Genomic DNA, 21,742 nt, shown 5'->3' with positions numbered 1-21,742 from the left:
TGGTCAAGAAAGCTGTTTATAACCTAGCACGGCTTCCCAGGGCAACAAGGCTGTGGGATGGGATGCAGAGCGTGGTCCAGGCTCCATCGAGCAGGTACCCGTTAGGTCAAGAGGAATGAGCAGCCCTTAGAAAGTGCAACTAGTGGCAAAGAGCAGCGTTGGGTGGCTCGCGACACAAAAGGCGCACAGCCTTTAGGACTGGTGCATGTGTTTCCTTCTAATATAATAATACAAGTTTGGGATTTTTTTCCTGTAGAAACCTCTGCATCTTTTTATAGAGAAAAATGTTTGGATGAAAAAACAAAAACAACATAGGGTATGTGTATGTTTTATGCTCCTAAAGTGAATCTTGTTTAAAATAGTTTGCAAATGCTGTCTTATATACGTTTTGTTTTGTTTTGTTTTGAAGTCAAATGAAATCTAGTAGGCTGGGTATAGGAATTTATACAGCTGATGGCTCTAAGTCTTTCAGACTACCCGACATATGGATAAACCATGCACAGATTTAGCAGGTCTGTCTTTATGTTAAAACGTATACGTGATAAAAATATATGACTGAAGAGAATTTCTGTGGTTAGCGCTGTTTCATTCTGAAATGCTCTAAGACATTCAATAAAATTACGTTTCTTTTCAGAGGATATTCGCAATGAATCGATAACCCTTTTTTTCCGAGAGTTTTTGCATATATTTCTCTGCCATTATGCAACAGACTCGCAACCATTTTTGCCGGTGCAGGTGTTGTTTATTAAAAGGAGCATAGTCATTGCAGGTGTATATTAGGCATTAGCTGAACGTAAAAATAGTGGGAAAAAAGTGCCTTCTGACTGGCATTTTTCTATTTTTACGCCTGGGAGAGGTCTGTAAAGGCAGATGCTGGGCTGCGCACCAAGAAAGGGTTTCGGCCCCAGTCGGTCAGAGCCCGTTTGTCCATCCCTCGTCAGCGATTCTCCTTTAGCCTCTCTGGGAAAAAAAGAGGAATATACTTTTCCAGAATCAAAAGTTATCTTGAAATGTTTTTAGAAGTATAGTCAATGAGTAAGGATGTTTTAATTTCTGATTTTCCAGCTCATGGGTCATATTTGACCAACTGCTTTCAGCAGAAGACATGCCACTTTGTTGAGCTATTTAGGAATCAAAAAGACTGTCTTAATTTAAAACAAGGAGCCTTTGTTTTAGTTGGTGACTGCCTTGTGAAATTTTTCAGTTCTCAGCGGGTTAACCAGGGAACAGGGGCAGAGTCATAATTGGCCTATTTAGAGTATTTTGCATGTGAATAGTGTGTTAGTGAAGCATTACTAAGTCTGTTGTGAGTGACATGGTGATTAGAATTTAGATTAGGGAAAACACATTCTGTACTTTATCAAGTACAGTAATTAGTTCAGTCAGTAAAAGTTGATTACAAGTAACGATAAAGTTAGATTTTTGGTACTTAATTTTAAAATTTCTTTATTAAATGGTAAATTTGTTCTTAATATAAATGGTAGCATCTACACCTGTTTTATTGCGTATCAGAATAATTAAAAGAACAATGTGTTCAATGCAGAGTATAATCAGGGGATTTATATATTATGGGTAAGTTTCAACGTAGTTTATAGCAAATAGAACATTACTCAGGAAATCGTTCTCTTCTGTCATAGTCTTTTACAGATTTATAATTTTTCTTATACCGGGGGTCAGATCATGTTTTCTGCTGTTTCATGGAAACCCTAGTCCTTTTGTAGCTGGGAAAATGTTGTGTTTACTGGGATGTATCTTGTTAGTTAATGGTACAGGCAGAAAATGGATATATTGAAAGTCCATCGCTGCTGCTACTGCTGCTGCTATACAATAGCATTAATTGTTTGCGGTTTCTGAGGTGCTTTTTTTTATGATGGCATTGCAAAAAATATTAAAAATGCATAATTTTATTTTTACATTTTAATCACATATCATGTACAGCCTGCTGTGCAGATTTTTATATTGCAAAACCTGATGTATTTATTTCACAGATAGGAATTTTTCCTTGCACGGGGATAGACAATGAAGCTGTTTCATGCACACTGAGCCAACTGCTCTATCAACAGCAGGATTATTTTAAAGTTTTATTATTGTGAAATCCGTGCACTTAACTACCTTGTTTGCAGCAAAGAAACTAAATTATCTTCAAATATATATAACAGAGCACCAAAAGTTTTTAAAACATTGATTGCATTTGAATAAATAGGCAATAAGTCTCCTTTAAATGTAAATAATCATATTTTAAATTAATTACTTTGTGATTTCCCAGTAAAGGGAAAGATTCTCAACTGGAAATTTTTGTAATGTCTCCTTTAAAGATTTGGCAGGTTCTTGTTTCCGTGTTTCAGTTGCTTATGAAGATTTCTTTACTGTGTTATTTTTAGGAATGAGAAATAGCTAATGATGAGGAAAGTCGGATTTAACATGCATGCGCACACACGTATATATTTTTAATCTTTTAGCAAAGTCTCCTTGGAGGTGACATGGATATTGGCAACCCAGGAGCGCTTTCCCCCACTAAGCCTGGCTCCCAGTACTATCAGTATTCTAGCAATAACCCCCGGCGGAGGCCTCTCCACAGCACCTCTATGGGTGAGTGATTTTGTGTTCAACCTTTTTTATTTTTTTCCATTTCAACAAATAATCGGAGTTCCGTCCTGTTTAGCAATACTTTGAAATAAATACAATAAGTGGCAGAGCGTACTCCACCGGGACTCTCGGAGGGGTTTATTTAACGTTGGTTGATTGCTCCTCTCTGTCCTTTGTCGAGCGTGCAAGGAGCCTTAAAAAAAATCGCTTTTTTAAAAGCACGTCAGTGTAAAGTGAAAACAAAGGCCCTAACACTCGAGATCAGAATATGAACAATTTTCCAGCATTTTACTGCTGGACTTAAGAGCAGTGGCATCCACTCGGTGTTACCAAAACTGCTGCAAGCCCGGCGTGAGGCGGCGGGCAGGGCGATTAGTAGCTGGGGCTGTAGAAAATTTCAGGGGGAAAAAAAAAAAAAGCGCCTGTCTTATGAAGACACCGTTTTGTCTTTTTTCAGAAGTACAAACAAAGAAAGTTCGAAAAGTTCCTCCAGGTTTGCCATCTTCAGTAAGTACCGCTTGTCTGCTCGCTGGCTTGTGATGGGGTGGCTTTGTTCGGTTGTGGGCAGAGAGAAACAAACCCGCTGCCGGGCTCCTGGGGCGCTTGGCGCTGAGGGCTGAGGCCAAGGTAAGGAGAGTTAAAAAAAAATAATCTTGTCACTTGTCCCAACTTGGAAGGGATTAATTGCACGATGGGGATGAGTGTCGGCTGCTCGTGTGGATTTTCAGCGGTGGACGCTGAAGAGCTGGCGCGGGTGCGGGCAGCGTGTACCTGTGCAGGGCGAGCATCCCTGGCATGTGCCGGTTAGCTGTTTTGTCGGGCTGCTGCTGATTTATGGATTTGCATGTTCAAAGAGCTGTGTGGAGAGGATTTCTGAGAGATGTCCACGGGTCTCAGCCCGGGATGCGGGGTGAACATTTTCATTTTCACACAAGGTCTCTGAGCTGTGGTACCTGCAGCAGGAGCTGGCTGGGGGTGAGCCCAGGTGTCAACCGCCGGGATCCAGCTGCTGCCAGAGGCATTGTGGGTTGCTCGAGCAGTAACAACAGAGCTGGTAATTACCCAGGGCTTTCCATGATATTTTAAAGAATATCCCAGATACTTTTTTGTAAGGAGGGTTATGGGTGCCATCCAGCTACACCGGGCACGGTTTTCAGTGTTTGTGGTGAAATCTTTGCACCGTGCCGTCAGAAGTTGGGGTTTCTCTTTGATTCGGTGAAGTCCTTTGTTTCATGACCCAAATCATTCTATTAGTTTGCATTTTATCATCACTGTGGAAAATCTGTTTGGTTGTTTTGGTTTTTGTTTTTTGGGTTTTTTTTTCCCTGAATAAGCTGTACCAAGGTGCATTGCATCTTTTGAGAGCATTTACTTTTAAATCCATTAAAATCTATAGAAAATAGCAGTTTTAAAAGAAGTGATATGGCATTTCAGTAACTACAGTATAAAGGGTAGGATGGCTAAAGAGCACATTTTATTCCAGTATTTTTATTCTAATTTTTTTCTCTGCCATTACTTTAAAAATACGTATTTTTGTATCAATATCTGCAAACAGAAAACAAACCACTCGAGAGGGGAGAGCTTCCGTTTCATACCTGACAACTCTATTTGTTTTATCTCTAAATCTGGTTATTAGGAGGAGCTGAATGGCAATCAATCTTGCAGAATATATAACAAATTGGCATGTTAATCTCAGATGGGTTTTATGTTTTTACCATAAATCCATGTAAATTTGCTTTTCCAAAATCAGCATACTTTTAAAGCTTCAGTGATTGTCGTGACTGTGCTGAACAGTAGTTTCATTACTGGTCACTTTATAAATAATAACATTTTAACCTGAAAAAGAAACATATGAACATACTAATTTAATCGCACGGATTATTGTAATCTTTATAACGTTAAACAAATACAAACATAAATCTTTTCTGAAAGTTGTTGAGAAATGGAAATTCTCAAATGCAAGTTTCCAGTAAAGTAAAAAATACTATTTTTTTTTTTTTTAATTAAAAGTAAGTTCCCACACGTGTATTTTGAATTTATTTCACTATGTGTTTTTTGGTTTTGGTTTTTATTGGACTCCTTTACAGCAATAGCTAATATCCTCCCCAAAGGTTTTTACAAGTACTCTTATGCTTGAAGTTAGAGGTGGATTTAATTTAGATGAAACTTTAGCTTTCAATAGTTTTGCTGACGACTTCACATGCTGTATCCCTCCCAGCTCCCTATGTGATGGGGGTCCTAGGGAGGGGAGCAGGGCTGTGGGAGCGCAAAGCCCCTCTGTGCCACAGAGCCCCTGTGCTGCGATGCACCGCGCCGAAGGATGCTGCGCCTGTTCCGCATGCTCCTGGCACCAGCCGCTGCCGCGCTTGCTTGCGGTAGCTCGGGAATTCTGCTGGCTTGCTGTTGAGTCATTTGCAGGCAAGAAAAAAGACAAGCCAACCCCAAAGCTGCGGGGTTTTTTTGTGGTTTAAAATATTGCTCTGTAGACCGGTGATCATCTCAGGACACTTACAGGGATATTTTTGCATCTGAGTTCGAAAAGATCCTTTCAGTAAAATGGTACCTGCTATCCGCCCTTGCTGCGTGGGGAAGGGTGCCGACGTTTCTGTTGGAAATGTCAACCTGCAGGGATTTATAACTGCTGCAAAAGTTTTTTTAGGGATTGCTTCTTGCTTCAAAAGAATGAAAGGCAATTTATGTTTGTCGCAGATTAGTCTCAAATGTGTGCTTCCTTTAATTTTTTGTGAATACAGTTGTTGTACAGAATGGAAGTACTTCTACAGCTCAATACTCTCAGCTATTTTAACAGTATTTTTATTTCTAAGCGAAATTCTCATGGAGTAGAATATGCACTTTAAATACTTCTGATTATTTTAATGAGCTGTACAATTTATTAGAAAATAAAATATAAAAAAGTATTCCTGAATATTTTGATCACCCATAGCTCTGTAAAGTAAATTAAAATGAAAGTCCAGTAATGTGAATAAGATGGTTCTGGAGGGTGATACAGCCTTTTTTAAGCAAACATACAGATAGGTGTTGGGTCTTGTTGTCTTCATGTATCATGAATCATACATTGCACTTGAAACGATGATGCTTTAGAAAAAGCACCTGTGTGTCTCAAACAGAAAAGATGTCTTACAAAAGGTCAGATTATATTTAGGTTATAGATTGTGTCACGCTGAACTGCCAGGATTTATGATGCTGGATGAAGTAGATGCATTTATAAATTGAATAACTAGCTTATAATATACTTAGTTGATAGGGTGGAAATATTGCTGTATTTCTCTTAAAATATGTATATTAACTTGTTCTCAATGTGATTTATGGAGTGGATATGGAGATTAATGCAGCAGCATTTGTGAAAGCAGTTATTGTTGATTAATTCATAAGTAGTCATAAAAATTTCAATGATAAATGGTAATAAATATGTTGTATCAGCTCCCCTTTATTATAAGAAATGGCTACGAGTTTGGAAAACAAAGTAAATTAAACTATGGAAACAGTCTGAGTTTAAAAAATAATGAAGATTTGAACTAAATTTGGTGTTGGGAAGGTAAAACCCCTCAAGTGTGCTCTGGGTGTGGGGGATGCATCCCATGGTCCTGCCCATTCTGGACCCCTGTGGCTGGTCTCAGCCACAGCTCATCACAGCAGTTATGAACTGGTGACAGATCTGGAGCTGAGCTGGAACCGAAGTGCTGAGCTCCAAAAGCTCGGTCTGAACGGAGACGTGGGTCGGGATGTGCCTGTCCCCCGCAGCCCATTCCCCATGTGCCGTGGTGCCTGCCCAACCGACCACGGCGGGGGCTTGCGCGGGTCTTGGATAGTGCATGGCGAGATTGGCTTTGTCCAGCGTGTCCGTGGCGTCCTGTGTGGAGCTTCTCCCATCTCTGGCATTTCAGGACTTCACTGATTTCAGGTGTTGTAACCTGAATGTGCCTGTACAGCCCAGTGTGATCTGCCATCTCAGGTGGTGGGGCAGGGGGCTGGGTACCCTGGCTCTGCCCACTCCCCAGGCACACATGGCCTCACCGTGTCCTGGGCTCCTGTCCGTGATATAATGCAGCCTAACATACTTCCGTGGACTTACAGACTCTATGTAGTCTTTTGGGGCAAGGGGTTGTACTGGGACCGTTTCGTACTGGAGTTGTCTGCCTTCGGTCGAGGGCCTGGAGAGCTCTGCTCCCACTGGAGCAGTGCCAGGAAGGCCAGGCTATATTGGACTGAGCCAGCTGAGGATGCAATACGGGCACGACAATATTAGGAAAAATTAGATTTTTCTGTTTGCTTGTTGAGTAGCCACGTGCCTTTACTGAACTCTGTCATGGTAATGCTTGGTACCCAGGCTGGCGCGGGCGGTGGGCGCCGCAGGAATAGCTCTCCTACCCACAGACGAGGTTTGACCTGGGCGTTTATGTAGGACCAGACACAAGGGCACGTAAACTTTGTTTGGACCTGCAGTCCGGGGCTTCCTTTCCTGGGTAACAATAACGGCTGCTTTATGAGAGGTGTTGCAGTCATTTGGTGCAGCATTCTTGATCAGTGTCGGATGCTGCCATCACCTAGCGTCATGCAATCCAGGTGGCTCCTCTGCATAACCACCTCCTCACCCTTAACTTCATCCTAAGGCTTTGCTGTTCTCTTAATCTTTAACCTGAAGCCTTCATCTAGTTTGGCTGCTGATGGTTTAATCACATCTGACCTTTTACATGAAGCGTTTGCCAAGTGCTGTGATGTTTTCCGCCTTTCCTCTCTTGACCAGTGAGAGTCAGGAATGAGCAAGCTGCGCCTGGTGTGCGTGGTGGGAACCGTCTGTGAAGGAATGGGGTATGGAATGGGAGGTCTTTGGGGGGAAAAGTGAGCAAAGAGGGAAGGGCTTTGGTTGTAGAGGTCACGTTTTGAGTCGTGGGTTTACAAGAACTTGTATCATCCTGACTTCAGTAAGTCCACCACGGTGGCACTGTGGCAGGGAAGCGGTGTCTGCCCAGGTGCTGGTTTCCAACAGATAGCACCTGTAATACAAGGCAATATATTGAGCACAAAAAAAAGAAAGCTCAGAAACAAAGCCTTCATGGAGTGCTGGCAATGCTAGTCATCTGCAGGCACAGTGCAAGCTCTTCTTTGGCTTTCTTGGAGCAGGCTGCGTGCTTCAGCAGGAGGGCTTACTGAGGCTGAAGTGGGAGCAGCTCCGAGGAGCGCAAGTGGTGACATTGCCTTTGAGCCCCCTGCGTGGCCAAGACAGGCTTTTCGCCTCTGAGAATGGCAGTGGGTGGGTGAGTCCAGCAAAGGCCACCTGCAGGCTTTCTGCATCTCACATTGCTCTTCTGTGTGGCCAGGCTTTCCAGTGAGGTGCCTGGAGGTCATACGGTGCTCAACTCACGCGATTCCTTTTGGTGTTATTATCATCTAGCAAACAGGCTGTCAAGTACAGCCGTTACGGCACGATGTGTTCATCTTCTGTTTGTCTTCTCTGTGGACACTCTTCTTCTTCACAACTGCACCCAGGCCTCCTGCTCCCTTAGCTCCACAGGAAGAGTGGCCGGTTGCTGTTGTGTGATCCCCATTAACGGCAGAGCCAGGACCGTGACACCAAGCGGAATCCCACGTCCTGCTCTGCCCCTGGAGAGGGTAGTTCGGGCTCTCAAGCTGTGCCGATAAATGCAGCTTTCAGCCTGTCTCGAATCCCCAGCCAGGCACCTTCCCAGGGAGGACCAAACCCGCCGTGCTCCTTGGTGCAGGGTCAGAGGTGCTGGTGTGAGCTGCGCGATTGTCCCTGTGGCCTAGGGCTGGGGGGGTCAGCAGCACCCAGGGTTTAGCAGCCTTGGGGAGACAGCCTCTCCAGTCTGCCTCTGCTTGCGTGGGAGCATACGAAGGAGCTCCGCAGGGGAACTGCGGGGTCTGGGGTGACGTCGCAGCCGTGAACCGCAGGTTTTGGTGCCGTCGTTCCATTGCCACGGCTGCACAGCGAAGCTAACGCAGAGCTGCTTTTAGGATGGTTTAAGGCTGGCAGGGGGGAGGTTCACATTGTAGTAAGAGGTCCTGTTGGTACCTAGTGAAACAGGAGGATGGTGGCGGTGTACTCCAGCTTGCACCCTGCTGATAGCACACCTTGAGTGGGCAAGGATGCAGTTCGTGTTTCACAACCGCACAGCCAGCTGTACTGAGCTGTGTTCCCTGAAACCTGCCTGCTGGCCACCGCGGAGGCAGCTCGTGGGTCCGGGCTTCCCTGGGGGGCAGATTTCCCTGCTGGGACCCCACGGAGGTGTTTCACCCCATGCTTCTTTCCTCATGTCTCCTTGAAGAGAGGTGGAGTGTCCCTGTGCATCCCCCATCCCTGGGATCAGCTGCAGTGAAATGGAAAGAAGGCAAAAGCCGCGGCTGTAAAAGCAGCCGTAGCCCAGCCCTGGCATAGCCAGTGATCACAGTCACGTCTTTCTGGTTTCCAAGGTTAATTTGCTCTTAATGGAACCAGCAGCTTTAAAATAAATAAAAGCCTTTTAAAAGGAGGAAAGAGGAGGAGATGATGGCTCCTCAGGTTGAACCATCTCCTTGGAAGTTGCATCTGTAGGAGCCCTTGGGGAAGATGGGCAACATGCTGCTTGGGAAGGGGGCTTGGGGCTCAGCTCCCACCTCTGCTAGGGGCTTCACCTCTGCCCATGGCACCCACTTCACTCTCTGCTTGTCAAACAGATGTGACTGGGCGCGGGGTGAGGGAACTGGCTCTGGCAATAGGATCTGGGCTGCACCAAGGAGCAGGATTGCAACCACAGCCCGGGCAGGTGTCACACGTTATTTTGAATGCAGATTCTAGGAGGATTCTTGTGGGGAAGATTTTACAGCCAGAATAAAGACAGGGAGAAGTCCAATGTCATATGCCTCAGTTGTGTTAAAAGAAAAGCGAGGAACTGAGAAATTAATCGATTTTGTTGACAAATCAGCACATAAAATCTCTCAAGCCTCAGTTTTAATGGCAAGAGTCTCTTTCATCTTAATTTAAGGTGTCCTTTCTTAGACTGGAGACATCTAATCTGCACTCGCTGTTGTGTGTATTTACAAGCACCTTGCTAGCCAGACAGATAAGGAAGTGTATGACTCAGTTGTACATCCTAAGGAAACACCTGCTTGGTTCCAAAAACTCAAGAAAGAAGAAATACTACTGGGATGCCACCTGGAGTTTTTCCACAGCTTTATTCTGTTTTCCATGGGAGAAGCCTTGATGATTTTGCTGGGAGGTGAGGAAGCACTGCTTGTGCTTTTTGTGCAGACTTTGCAGGCTTCCTACCTCAAGTGAAAAAACGCAGCCCTATGAATTTCCCTTCAAACATCTGCGTTAAATGGGACTTTTCCAAAACAAATATGATGTCCCCGTCTTTCCCTGTGCCACCTGCCGTAGCAGAAAATTCACCAGTCCTGGGGTGCCAGCGGTGTCGCTGCTGCCAGTGCCTTTGGAGACATTTCTCCACACTGGACCTGTGGGGTCCTTTGAAGTGTCCCAGGGTTCAGTGGTGGGTTGTGGGTTGGCACCCACCAGAGATGTGCCAGAGCATCCCAGCTTCCCAATGGCACTTGGGCAGCGGTGCAGAGCCTACCTGAGGGCTGGATCCTGGTTTGGGGGTCTTTGAGCACCAGTGGCATTGAGGGGAAGGCTCCCTGGGACAGAGCTGACCCTCCTGGAGATAACCATCCAAGGGACAGCAACGGGGGTGAAAGCCTGGGGGGCAGCTCATGGGGACCCGGCGAACAACTTGCATCATGTGAGAGGGAGCGAGGTAGCAGCTGGATTAAGGAAGGAATAACAGGAGCTAATAATATTTTTTTCATAATATTTTACTATAATTCAGTGAGGCCTGAGAGCCCACAGAGATGAGCCCAGACCTGCGCAATGCACTGCAACACCCCTGCAGCAGGGTCTTTGCCTTTCCCCTGCCTCACAGCAGCCTGTATGTTTCCCCCAAGTAATTTGTCTGATCCTCGCAGCGGCCACCCTTCCCCAGGAGCACCCAGGCTCCCACCGGCCATGGGCTGTCACGCTCACCGCCTTATTGGGTTGACAAGATCCTCTTCATCTGGTGGCCCCAGGGGAAGCAGCCTGGCTAACATCCCTCTCACCCTTCTGGCCAGCCATGTAAATCATCCCACATTATGTTGGGTGTGTGTGTGTGTGTGTGTGTGTGCCATATTCAAATTCAAACCTTATTAAGTCCACAGTTTGGGGCGTTGTTTTTTGGGTTTGGGTTTGTTTTTGGTTTTTTTTTTTTCAATTATAACAAAGCTCTGCTTTTTGCTTAAAAGTAAAGAGAGAAATTTGGAAGTGCAGCTTTAGCACATAACAAATAAAGTCAACCCAAGGAAATGATAAAATACAGCGGTGAGGAGGTCGGTTAAAGGACTGTCTGTTGCAAACTGTACCTGGAATTGCTCCTGACCTGCAAAACGACCTGGAAGTCATTTTGCAAACAAAACGCTGCGATTGTGTGGTTTTCAAACAAGTAGAGAAAATACAGCTTAAAATGGCAAAGTGTTTCCTTTTGAATGAATTGCACAGGGTATCTTCAACACAAAAAAGCGATGGGAAGGGAGGGTTTGGTCCGATACGTGTATTTTTCTTACGCCTTGGCCTTACGGTAGATTTAAAGGTAAAACCTTTACTGCAAAATTCACACATTTCTAAATGGTTTAACTATTTTGGACTGAAAAAAACCACCCCCACCCCCCCCATCCAGATCCAGTAGTGATTCGTGGGGTTCTTTGCTTAGCTTGAGCAGAGGCTCCCTCTTCAGAGTGCCGCCGGTAGTGCAGGGGGCGCCTCGCCCGCCGGCTCCGGGCTTCGGCCACCCGCTCCAGCCGATCTGCCAGTGCCTGCGAAAGGGGCAGGCTGAGGCGCAGCAGGTACTCGGCTCTATGTTTAAGGCACCTCTTTTAAAATCTATTTTTAAGCACTTTCCTTCCTCCGCCACAGGTAGAACGGTAGCGGCGCCCCAGGAGCAGACCCCGCTCCCCGGGTCCTTGGGGGGTTCTTTGGGATGCAACGTGCCCCGCATGCCTCAGCCCGGTGTCTTTTTTTCCCCAAAAACTTGACAAGGCATTTTTTTTAATTTTAAACTTGTCATCGAGCTGTCTGTACGTACGTACCGAGCACTGGCCCTGGCAGGTTCCCGGCGGAGCAGGAGGACAGGGAGTGCTGAGCACCTTGGGCACTGGGGACCCTGCAGCTGGAGGAGCCCATCCTGCCCGCGCCCCGCACCACAGCTGCCCTCCTCTTCTCTGCTGCAAGGATCTGTCAGCAAATGCTTTTTAGTCAGTAAAGGAATGTCAAAATACATGGCGATTTCACGTCCAGCCTTCAATCACTTTCTTTCCTTAGCTATGTAATCTGTAATTCTTTTTGCATTTGGGAATTAAGCTGAGTTTCACAAGTGTAAAACTCAGTACTTAATTTTTCTGTTTGAACTTGAGGATAATTGTTAGGAGAAAGCGTTTTTTTTAATGATTAAAAAAAAATCTCTGTGCAGTAATTTGATTTTGTGCCTTTTCTATATATATTATCTGTAGATTGTATTCATTACAAGCAGTGCAGCGCCTTCAGATCTCTGATTAGCACAGTTCAGCATTTAAGATATAAGCATTTAAATCCTATCTTGTATCAGGCCTTTCCAGTGTGGTTTTAGGAAAGGGTGGCTTCTGGTGCTGGGGATTTATTTATTTGATCTGATTTTTTTTTTTAAAGTTGTTCTGGCATTTCAGAACAGATTGGACGTGGGGTCGAAGTGGGGAGAGTGATGCAGTGTGTGGAGGGGGGAGCGGGATGTTAATGAAGAAGTTATCTATGCTGAAGATACTCTGTCGAGATTGATATGCTTGCACTCTGACTGGAGTACATTTGTTAACAGACTCCCTGTGTTTTATCTAAGGAACATTAATTTTTCCTCTGAAGTATTTTTTGCCTTTACACTGAAGCGGTAAATGAGCAAAAAAATCAGCATAGCAAAAATATGGGGGGGGGGGGGGGGGGGGGGGGGAATGGCATAAAGAGCTCCAGTAACTATTAACGTTGTTAAACGCATAGCAAAGCTCCCCTGACAGTTTCTTGGCACAAAATCTAGGAGGCCTACAATGGCTGGTTGTTTTTTTATTGTTATTTTATTTTCAATGGCATACAGCGCCTTTCAACAGGCCAAACAAGCGGTTAAAGTCAGTGCCCGAGCGGAGCGGACACTGCAGCAGCCCCAGCGAGGGTTTAGACCCATAAAGGCATGTTGCGTTTTGCTTCCCAAAGCTTCGGCCCCACGGGCACCTCCAGCAGAACCAGAACGGGACGGGCTGTCCTGCCCTGCTTGCTCTCCCCCCTGAGCTCCTGCTCCCGCCTGCTTTCCCAGCAATCCCTGGAAAGCTGTGGAGAATGCTCTCTCCTCGGATCCTGGGAGGGCTCCTTTCAGCCGCGCCGATGCTCCGAGATGTTACATGCTCATGTCTGTCGGTGCTGCAGATTGCGTGTGTAGGGATGTAGTGCACAGGGGTTTCATCCCTGGCTCTGCAGAGGCGCAGGCAGGTGACCCGGGCCATTCCCAGGGGTCTGCAGCTGGCCACGGGGACGGGAGCCCTCCCGCACCCAGAGCCCACCCACAGCATCTAAGGGCAGGGATGGCTCAGCAGTGGGTTTCACCCGTGCCACCCTTGCTATCCTGTCAACAATAAAAGGCTGAAAGGCTCCCGCGTTTGCTGCTTTTCTAGCACGTAGTAAAGACTTGAATATTTTAGGTGCCTGAAAGAGCTGTGCCGTGGTGAGCCGTCGCCTGCTACAGCATCGCCCAGTGCTGCAGCGAGCCCCTCAAGCCGGGAAGCACATGTCCCCGCTCCGGAGTGAAAGGGGCTTCGCTATTTGGGTATTTGAAGCTAGATTTGCATATTCCAGACGATTTGAGTGCGTTTCCAGATGAGAACATCTTTTCCCTGCCAAGCGCAAGCCACAAAGTGACAAGGCAAAGTTAAATCGCTTGGTCGGTGGCCAGTTTGGCGGAGGCAGCCCTTGGTGGCGTGGCACGGCACGGTGTGGCACGGCGTGGTGTGGTGTGGCAGGGCTGGGCGGCAGCCCTCCCTCGCTGCCATTGCCACCTGGTGGAATAAAAGATGCTGGGTTGCAGCAAAGTCGCCTTTAATTTGGGCTCTTTTATTGCAACCACACTTTGGCAATAGTGTGTGAGAGTCCTTAACCAAAAAGATCCTCTCATTTGCTCTGCAACACCTCATTTCTCCGCTCACAGTTCATTTATGATTCTGATGAGAGTGTTTTTTCAGGAAACACACATTTCACTTTTTGACCTAGGAGCATCTGTTAGAATTTTTTTTTAATACTACTTTGGCATTCTGGAAGTGTTAATGTCTTTCATATCTGTTTAATGCTATTTAGGGATATTTATGATCACCTCTTGGTTACTTGGGGTAAAGTGTGTTGCAATTTTTTTCAAACAGACAGGAAAGCATTCATATGAGGAAACAGATTGCTTTAAACATGTGCTTCCTGTGACAGTAAAAAGAACAAATTAGATTTAACACTGTGTAATGAATGCATAAATGTGTACGTTTAAGCTTTTAAAAGCCTTACATTCGGTTCTGGCCTAAACAAAAATCCAGAGTCACCTATCAAGGCGCAACAAAGTAGATTTAAATATGTGCAACCAAGCCTGTTCATATTTTCAAAGCGATTTTGCTGCAGTTTTCCGTTCCAGTCTAGACTTCTTCCTCTTCAATTGGGTGAATTTGATCTCTGAAAGCTCTTTCCTGATCCTAAAAGCCCTCGGCACCGAGGACGTGCTGGTGCAACCAGTTCGATTAACATGGAGGAAGAGCTCGTGGCTTCCGGGAGAGGGCCCGTTGCTGGGGTGGCAGCAGGATGCACACTCCCACCCAGCACATGCAGCTGCTCTGGAGAGGACCCACCAGCCCCCAGGGTCCCCTGGGTGCCGTCCCTTGGGGGGGGGGGGGGGGGGGGGGCGGGGGGGCGGTGGCATGGGGCCCCCTGCCCGGGCTCTCAGCCGGCACCCCGGGGCGCTCAGGCCAGCGTGCCTGCCGACGCCAGCATCCTCGTCTGGTGTGGGCCTGCAGCAGAGGGGATGGCTTGTATTTTTTAGGAGGGGGAAGGGGGAAAAAAAAAAAACAAACCCAGAAAGCAGTGAGAGTTCACTGGCCCAGGAAACAGCCTGGAAGTACTTAGTGTGCTTCCCTCTGCACTCAACCTGCTCCGCGTTTGTGGGCTGTGCTGGCTGCTCCGGCTTAGCCTGGGAGCCACGGCCAGAGCTCAGAATGCAACCGAACTCTCTCTGGAAATATGACTGAAAGGAAATCCTCGCACATTAAATAACAGATACATTCAAAATGCAAACAATGGTATAATATATACTTAGTTATTGTTCTTGACTTACCTACTAGGGGGTGGAAGCTATTCCAAATCATAGCTGTAGCAATTCTGCAGGAAATATTCTAAATGTCTGCTCCTTGTTTGCATCCTTGTTTTTCTTTGAAGATGCATCTGGAAAAGAATTAAAGGCGGTTGCTGTCCACCTTCACCCAATTAGTTCCCTCACACCTCTTATTTTCAATCTTTCCAGAAGATTTCTTAAACAGAAAACCTACTCGGGTGAAAAGAGAGCGCGGGCTTTTGTGTCACTGACCATCAGAGTGTTTCCGAGTGCAGCGTGAGGCTGTGGGGGCATCGGCTGTCTTAAAATCGACCGGGATTCGGCACACATGCAGCCACGGATGGAGCAAAACGCCAGAAAGATGACCAGGTTGTGCCGAGTCTGAATTTTTTTTGCAGGCTGTGGGAGTTCGGTCTAGAATACAGTTTGTTTGATAATTAGCACACATCTCCTAAGACTTTCAGAGGTTCGTGTTTAACCTTTCTGCCACCACATTCCGACATAAAATTAATGCGCCTTTTATCATTCTCCGGTATTTAAGTAAATATTTTTGAACCATCTCCGTGCAACAGGTTTCCAAAGATTTAAAGTATGCCGCAGGTTTCCAAAAAACTTCATTTTTTCTTATATTTTAAATGTTCTGTTTGTGCAAAATTTTGAGAATCACCATAAGGGCTTCTTTGCATTTTTAATTTAGTAACTAACATATGAATACATTTGCATATTAATTAGTTGCAGATTAAATCATGCATACATAATTGCCTCCTTACTGTGTTTAATGTTTGTCAAAATCTCCAGCCTGGTTTGATGGATGTCGTATGAAAGATTACAATTTGATGTACCCTTGGAAGTATTTACACCAATAATGCAGGATTCTTAATAGCAGAATTCTCTGGTTATATACAGTTTCTAATAAACATGTAAGATAGGTGCATGTCCCTTTTGACTAGCTTTTTTCCTTGCACCAAGTCATTTACTATTCATAATCATTAATGCATCTCCTAATTATACAGCATATGTCTGTTAACCACTTCCTTGCCAGTCTTTGGGCTGCAGCGCCTGAATTTTTAGTACAACTTGTATTATGTGAGAGACCATTCCTGAATTGTTTTGCCTCCGAAATGAGCCATCCCTTCAGGTTTTTCCTCGCGTGTGGTATTTGGAGGAAGAGTTTAAAATGCAAGTTACATTTTGCGGTTGATTATTGAGGTTAAGGAAATGATCCGCACTTAATTCATGGCTGAAGGCTTCTCTGCTGTGGCTACTGCAGTAAATCATCAAGGACGTTCCAAGTGCAAAAAGAATACCTACCAAAATTATCGCTCCCCTAGTGACGAGCCTCACCTAAAATCGCGCTGGGGGTGGGCAGGGAAGGTCAGGGCAGTGGTCCCCGGTGCTCTGGCAGCAAGCTGAGCTCGCCGGGAGCACCCGGAGGGACGGCATCGCCCCTGCCCACAGCCCCCCATGGCGCAGAGGGCTTTCACGGGGGCTGCGGCTTGCGGTTCCACCGTGCCTGGGCAACACCTGGACATTAAAAAAAGCGCGTTCAAAATCCAGGCTGATGTTTCTGAGACACAAGTTCACCGAATTCAGCAGGCTTTCGGGACCATAGGACTGCAGTGGGTTTGTGTTTGCCTCTTGGGGTTTTCCGGAACTTTTAGCTAAGCTCTGTTCCTGTGTTCAGGTTTTGTCCATAGCTATGAGGGCCTGAAACTGCTATTTTTAATGAAATCGAGATTTTTTTGTAATTTCTGAATTTTTGGAGCTGAGGCTTTAGAAAAAAATAAACCCCCAAAAGAACAGGAGATCCTGCAGGACTCCTGATAAAATCCCAAGAGTTGGCTACACTGAGTTTATCAGCAAGCAGTTGATTTCCTTCTTCAGCTGGCTATACATTAACCACTTCTCAAGCAAAAGCAGTTTTAGAGGACTTCCAAAGAACCATATTTTGTTACAGAAGTTGGCACTAACATGTGTTAGGCATTTAAGTGTGAATTTGAGCAGTCGATGGGAATATGGTGCAGTGTAAGGAAACAGCACCAGGGAGGTTGGACCCTGCTCCCCAAGCTTGCTGCCCATCCGACGGGGAGGTTTCTGGCAAGTGGCTTCACCTCTGGGTGCCTATTTTTTTTACTTTGTTCATCCCAGCTGCAAACCTTTCAGGTCAGGCTCTGGCTCAGCACAGTGCCTGCGCAGCACAGGGTGACAGAGGCTTCTAGGAATGGCTGTGGTATAAAAATATATATTTTAATATGGCATCTGGATTCATGTAATTGAAAATGCACTTTGGAGTATTAATTAGGATTGCTGAAAGGAAAAGTTCATGGGAAAGCGTAAGCGTGTCATTTCAGTGAGAGATTTCTTCTGCAATATCTATCTGTTTACAGTTGGCTTGCTTTGTATTTTAGGTGCGTGCATTTTGTGTATAAATAACAAATATGCGTATTTGATATAATATAAAATCCATGGCGAAACCACTGCGTGGCCCTAATTACTGAAGAAAACCATGTACTTGGTTTCAGAAGACCCAGCAACCTGACATCTTTAGTCCAACCAGTCAAGTTGCAAGATATATTTTATCACATTATTCATTATGAAAAGCCCAATGAATTCAAAGGTACAAACACCCTTTTCTCTTGAAGGGTTTTACATAGTAAAAATAAACCATCATGGAACTAGTGCCCAAAGACCTCGCAGACTTATCCTCTAATCACAGAAAAACATAAACTGCTTAATACTTAGCACTAATTATCCTCCCGTACTGTGCAATTCGGTTTTAAACCACAATAGAAGGTTCAAATAGCATGATGGGACAAATGTACAAAAGGAAGAAAATTGTAAGGCCAGGCCAAATTCACTCAACCCAACCCCGCGGTCAGCAGATGCCACATTCAATAACATCTCTGGCCCCAGTTCAGTCCTGACGGCAGCGATGCACCGCGCAGGCTGCACATCAAACACAAACACGCCATCAGGAATTGCTTAATTGGTGCGACTTGTGCCCTCATTTTAGCAAGACGTCAACATCTTTGCTCCACTTGCCAGCAAGCCCACCCCGTGGCTGTCGTGGAGGCACCCGGCGCAGCACCCGTGGGGGCAGCGTGCCGGAGAGGAGCGCCTTGCTCTCATTGCACCTGGGTGCCCAACCTAGGCGATGGTCGGCTGCTTTTTTACAGCACTGGCGCCTCTAATCCGGTTTTACAATATGAAGGGTTAAAATCCACTCTGAACGCTAAATTCTTCATCTTTAATGGGAAAATTGACAAATACTGTACAGAACATCTTCTGTTTGAAGGTCTCCAAGGAAAGATAGATACCCAACAGCTTCCCTCCTCCAGGCGATGTTCCTGGAGAACTAGAGACAAAACGATTTAATGCAATGAGAGGGCAAAAAAAGACTGGAGGAAGTAAAAATGCTAACAGTTACAGCCCAGTCCAGCGCGGCAGGCAGGGGCTGAGACTTGGGAAAGATCTGATGCTTCTCACACAGGTGTGTCAATAAACCTCCTGCAAAGCTTCTGCCCGCCCACCTGCTCCCCAGTTCCAGGCTGGATCTAGCTCCTCTCCCTGTGTGCTGGAACAAGGTTTAAGCAATTCAGATCCAGATTTCTTGGAAAGTGAGCAGGACTTTGGCAACTTTGCAGCATACTCGGGGGTTTAAAGGCCAAGTCAGTCTAAGCAGCAAAAGAGAAGAGCACTAATGTGGTTCAGTAGAGAAGGAGAGCGAACCGTGAGGAATGAGACACGAATAAAACAAGAAAGATCTGGCAGAATATCAGGTGAAGCTTTCTGTGGCAAGATGCAGATTTTTGACTCAGGAATAATCTCCCGTATTTCTTAACATTGAGATAAAAGTGATAAATATCCAGACACTGGCTATGTGCAGGAGTCCCCTCTGTGCTGCAGCTCAGCTGGGGCGGCTCTTGCACATCCAGAGCTGAGACAGCGGAAATCTTTCAGGTGTTCTAAAACCCTTTTGAATCCGTCTTTGCCTCTTGGGTAACGTGAGCGCTACCCCAGCCAGAAACACAAGCCCAGCAGTCGGGGGTGCGGAGGGGACAGTGCTTCGTGTGCGTGGCTGGGAAGCCCAAGCCATGACTGTCCCTGTGGCATGGGGAGACTCTCTGGGTAGGGTCTGGCATCACCAAACAGCATTTTGTGTTCCTTAAACACCCGGTTTTCCAGATTCTTTTCCTTCTTTGAGCAGTATCCTCAAAGAAAGCTTACCAGGGGCCCCTCCCTTCTCTCCTCTGAGCAGTGTCCCGGTTTCCCGGTCCCCACCTTGACCAGTCCTCTGACGGTGCCATTTCCACCTCCTTTGCCCATCTGCCCTTCTACGTGGGCTGCTCTCCCAGGCTGACAGCCGAAGAAGGTTCAAGCTGGCCAGTGTCCTCCTTAAGTCTTTGAGGTCTTCATGACCACCCGCTTCATCTTTCTGTGTGTTACCCATCCTCGCACCCAGCAGCCAAACCAACCTGCGTTGCTTGATTCAGAGGGTGATGGGAGAGGGTGGGCAACGTGAAAAGATTTTGTCTCATTTTCTGGTTTTTTTCCAAAACCACACCATCTCTATCCCTGTATTTGTCTGGCTGCTGGAGATTGGGGGTTATTTTCAAGTACAAGTGATTCCCGAGTGCAAAGGTAACCTTCAGAGCAAGCTGTACATGTGTAAACGCGACCTCCTCGTCCCCGAGCATCCACAGGATCTGGGAGCCGTGGCGGCAGCCCAGCCTCCTCCTCCGCAGGCACGTACTCCTCCCAAATGCCTCATGCATCGCAACGTGGCCAGCTCACCAGGACCAGGGTGACCATGCTTTAGGTTTTCCCTGGAGCCGGGGCAGGGAGCTGAGCAGCCCCCCTGGGCAGCCCCGTGCCGCAGGGGGTGTACTGGGGGAGCCTCAGCCTCCAGTCCCCTTGGCTCAATGTAACTGCAGCACCGGCGCAGTGCCCGTGGCCTCCCCGAGCTTCAGTTTCTCCGTCTATACAAAGGGAAGCAGCGACAGAATAATATTTAACTGCTAGAGAGAAGGGCTGTGAGGCCTAACTATGTAACAGCTGAAAAGTCTTCCATATGGCAATGTGCAATAAATGAGGAGCAGTGTTCCTCTCCCGCTCCCTCCCCAGATTCTTGTGGCAGAGTGGGAATGAATCCGAGTTTGCAGGATCCCACATCTATGTTCAGTCCTGCAGATCATTTAGCAGAGAGGAGGGTAGTGAGAAACGCTTTTGAGTGCTTTGATCAATTCTGCTAACGGTTTACTATGTAGACAAACTGCTGCACGTGACTGTAAAAAAGGCCACGTTTTGGTTCTTAATATCAGCCATGTGTCCATTTGCATGGCGTCTGCAACTTCTTACCTTTTCCACATTTATTTTCCTTTTTTTTGTGTGTACTGTTTTAAAAAACAATTGTACAACAGCACAATAGATGTAAGTTCTTTCTGAAGTGTCAATGCAAGTAGATCTTTTATCATTTTATAAAACACTGAGCCCACTTGGGAGAGTATGTATTGTTACTAATGAAAATCATTATATTACAACGTGGCTTTTTTTCTTAAAGACTGAACATAAGATCGGGTCCTTGATCGCCTTACGCTTCCAAAGCATTTATTTATTTTGCAATGGCAGCTAATGCTAATAGAGAACAATTGACTACGAAGCTGTGGAAACCTCTCAGTAAAGCAAAACGAGCCCTAACTGCAGCGCTGATGACTGATCTAGATTCTGCTTCAACTGCAAAAGCAAAGATAATCCCTTATAATCTGAAACTGCTTGTTTATTATGTGGCGTGTGCAATTGGTGAACTGCTTGGCACTGCAAAATATGTTTAAAATCTTGCTCTGTTTGTTTATTTTACCAAATACGTCTCCAGTGGACTCTAAACTATGCTACAACGCTTGTAGTCCCGTATTGAGACCGGTGATGCTGAAATTTCCAAATGTAGGACCCTCCCATCAGTTAAGCCTGTGTGCCTTGGGAAGAGAGAGAGGATGCCAGCCGTGAACCTTAAACCCCCGTCCCGTCCGTTTCCATAGTGAACCTGGAATCGGAGCCCCTGGGCTGTCCAGGCCCATAGCCTAGGGCAGCAGAGTTGGCTGGTTGCCCAATGGCACCTTGCAGCCGGCGTAGGGTCTGCTTACGGTGCCAGAGCAATGTGGAGAAGCTGTTGTGGTAGTGTTGCTAACCTCAAAGGTTCACATAGCATGAGTCAGCCACCCTCCCATCCACAAAAAAAAAAAGAAATCATGAGATTTTGAAAATAGTAAAGATTGGGTTTGTTTTATTAGCCTTTGGGGTTTTCTGCCTCGGAGTTCCCATTTCCCAGCTCTCCTCCACACTGCCTGGAGTTAGAAGCTTATTCTTCAAAAATGTGAAATCTGGGATCATCCTGTAATCAATGACTGTAGCAGCTCTGACTTTCCAGAAAAGCAAGCCCACCAACTACTCTGATACTCACGATAAAATGGTAAAAAATTGGCAATATAGCCTTTGTGCAAGAAGAAATCCTGGCCCATGTGGTTTAAGTTTCTCCCTTGGCTTCTCGCAAGCAGTGTAGTCAAAAATAAACCTAGTGGCAAATGGATATTTTAGATAGACGGTTTTGTTTAAAATAGATTAACTGTAAAGTATGTTTCTGTGCTTTTTTTTTTTTTCTGGTAAGATAAGTTTTATGGAAGGTGCTGGATAATCTGTAGTGCCGGGTGCCTGCCTACCTGCCCCCAGTGCCCTGCCCAGCG

The 21,742-nt window shown here is 46.0% G+C and overlaps 1 protein-coding gene across 13 annotated transcripts in view; it reads left to right on the top strand.

The window, feature by feature from the left end:
- The window catches only part of TCF4 (transcription factor 4), a 239,941-nt gene that overhangs the window by 142,437 nt on the left and 75,762 nt on the right, over positions 1–21,742 (top strand). For 11 of the 13 annotated variants that reach the window (XM_040579814.1, XM_040579813.1, XM_040579809.1 and 8 more), the window contains 2 exons: positions 2,460–2,589; positions 3,044–3,093. In XM_040579814.1, coding sequence (XP_040435748.1) covers positions 2,460–2,589; positions 3,044–3,093 — 180 coding nt within the window. Of the gene's footprint in view, positions 1–1,495; positions 1,573–2,459; positions 2,590–3,043; positions 3,094–21,742 lie in introns of those variants that run through there. The other 2 variants (XM_040579823.1, XM_040579810.1) reach the window with 2 other exon arrangements.

The sequence above is a fragment of the Falco naumanni genome, chromosome Z (assembly GCF_017639655.2).
Source record: "Falco naumanni isolate bFalNau1 chromosome Z, bFalNau1.pat, whole genome shotgun sequence".
Taxonomy (NCBI): Eukaryota; Metazoa; Chordata; class Aves; order Falconiformes; family Falconidae; genus Falco; species Falco naumanni.
The sequence above is the reverse complement of the archived record's forward strand: the minus strand, read 5'-3'. Positions and strand labels throughout refer to the sequence as shown.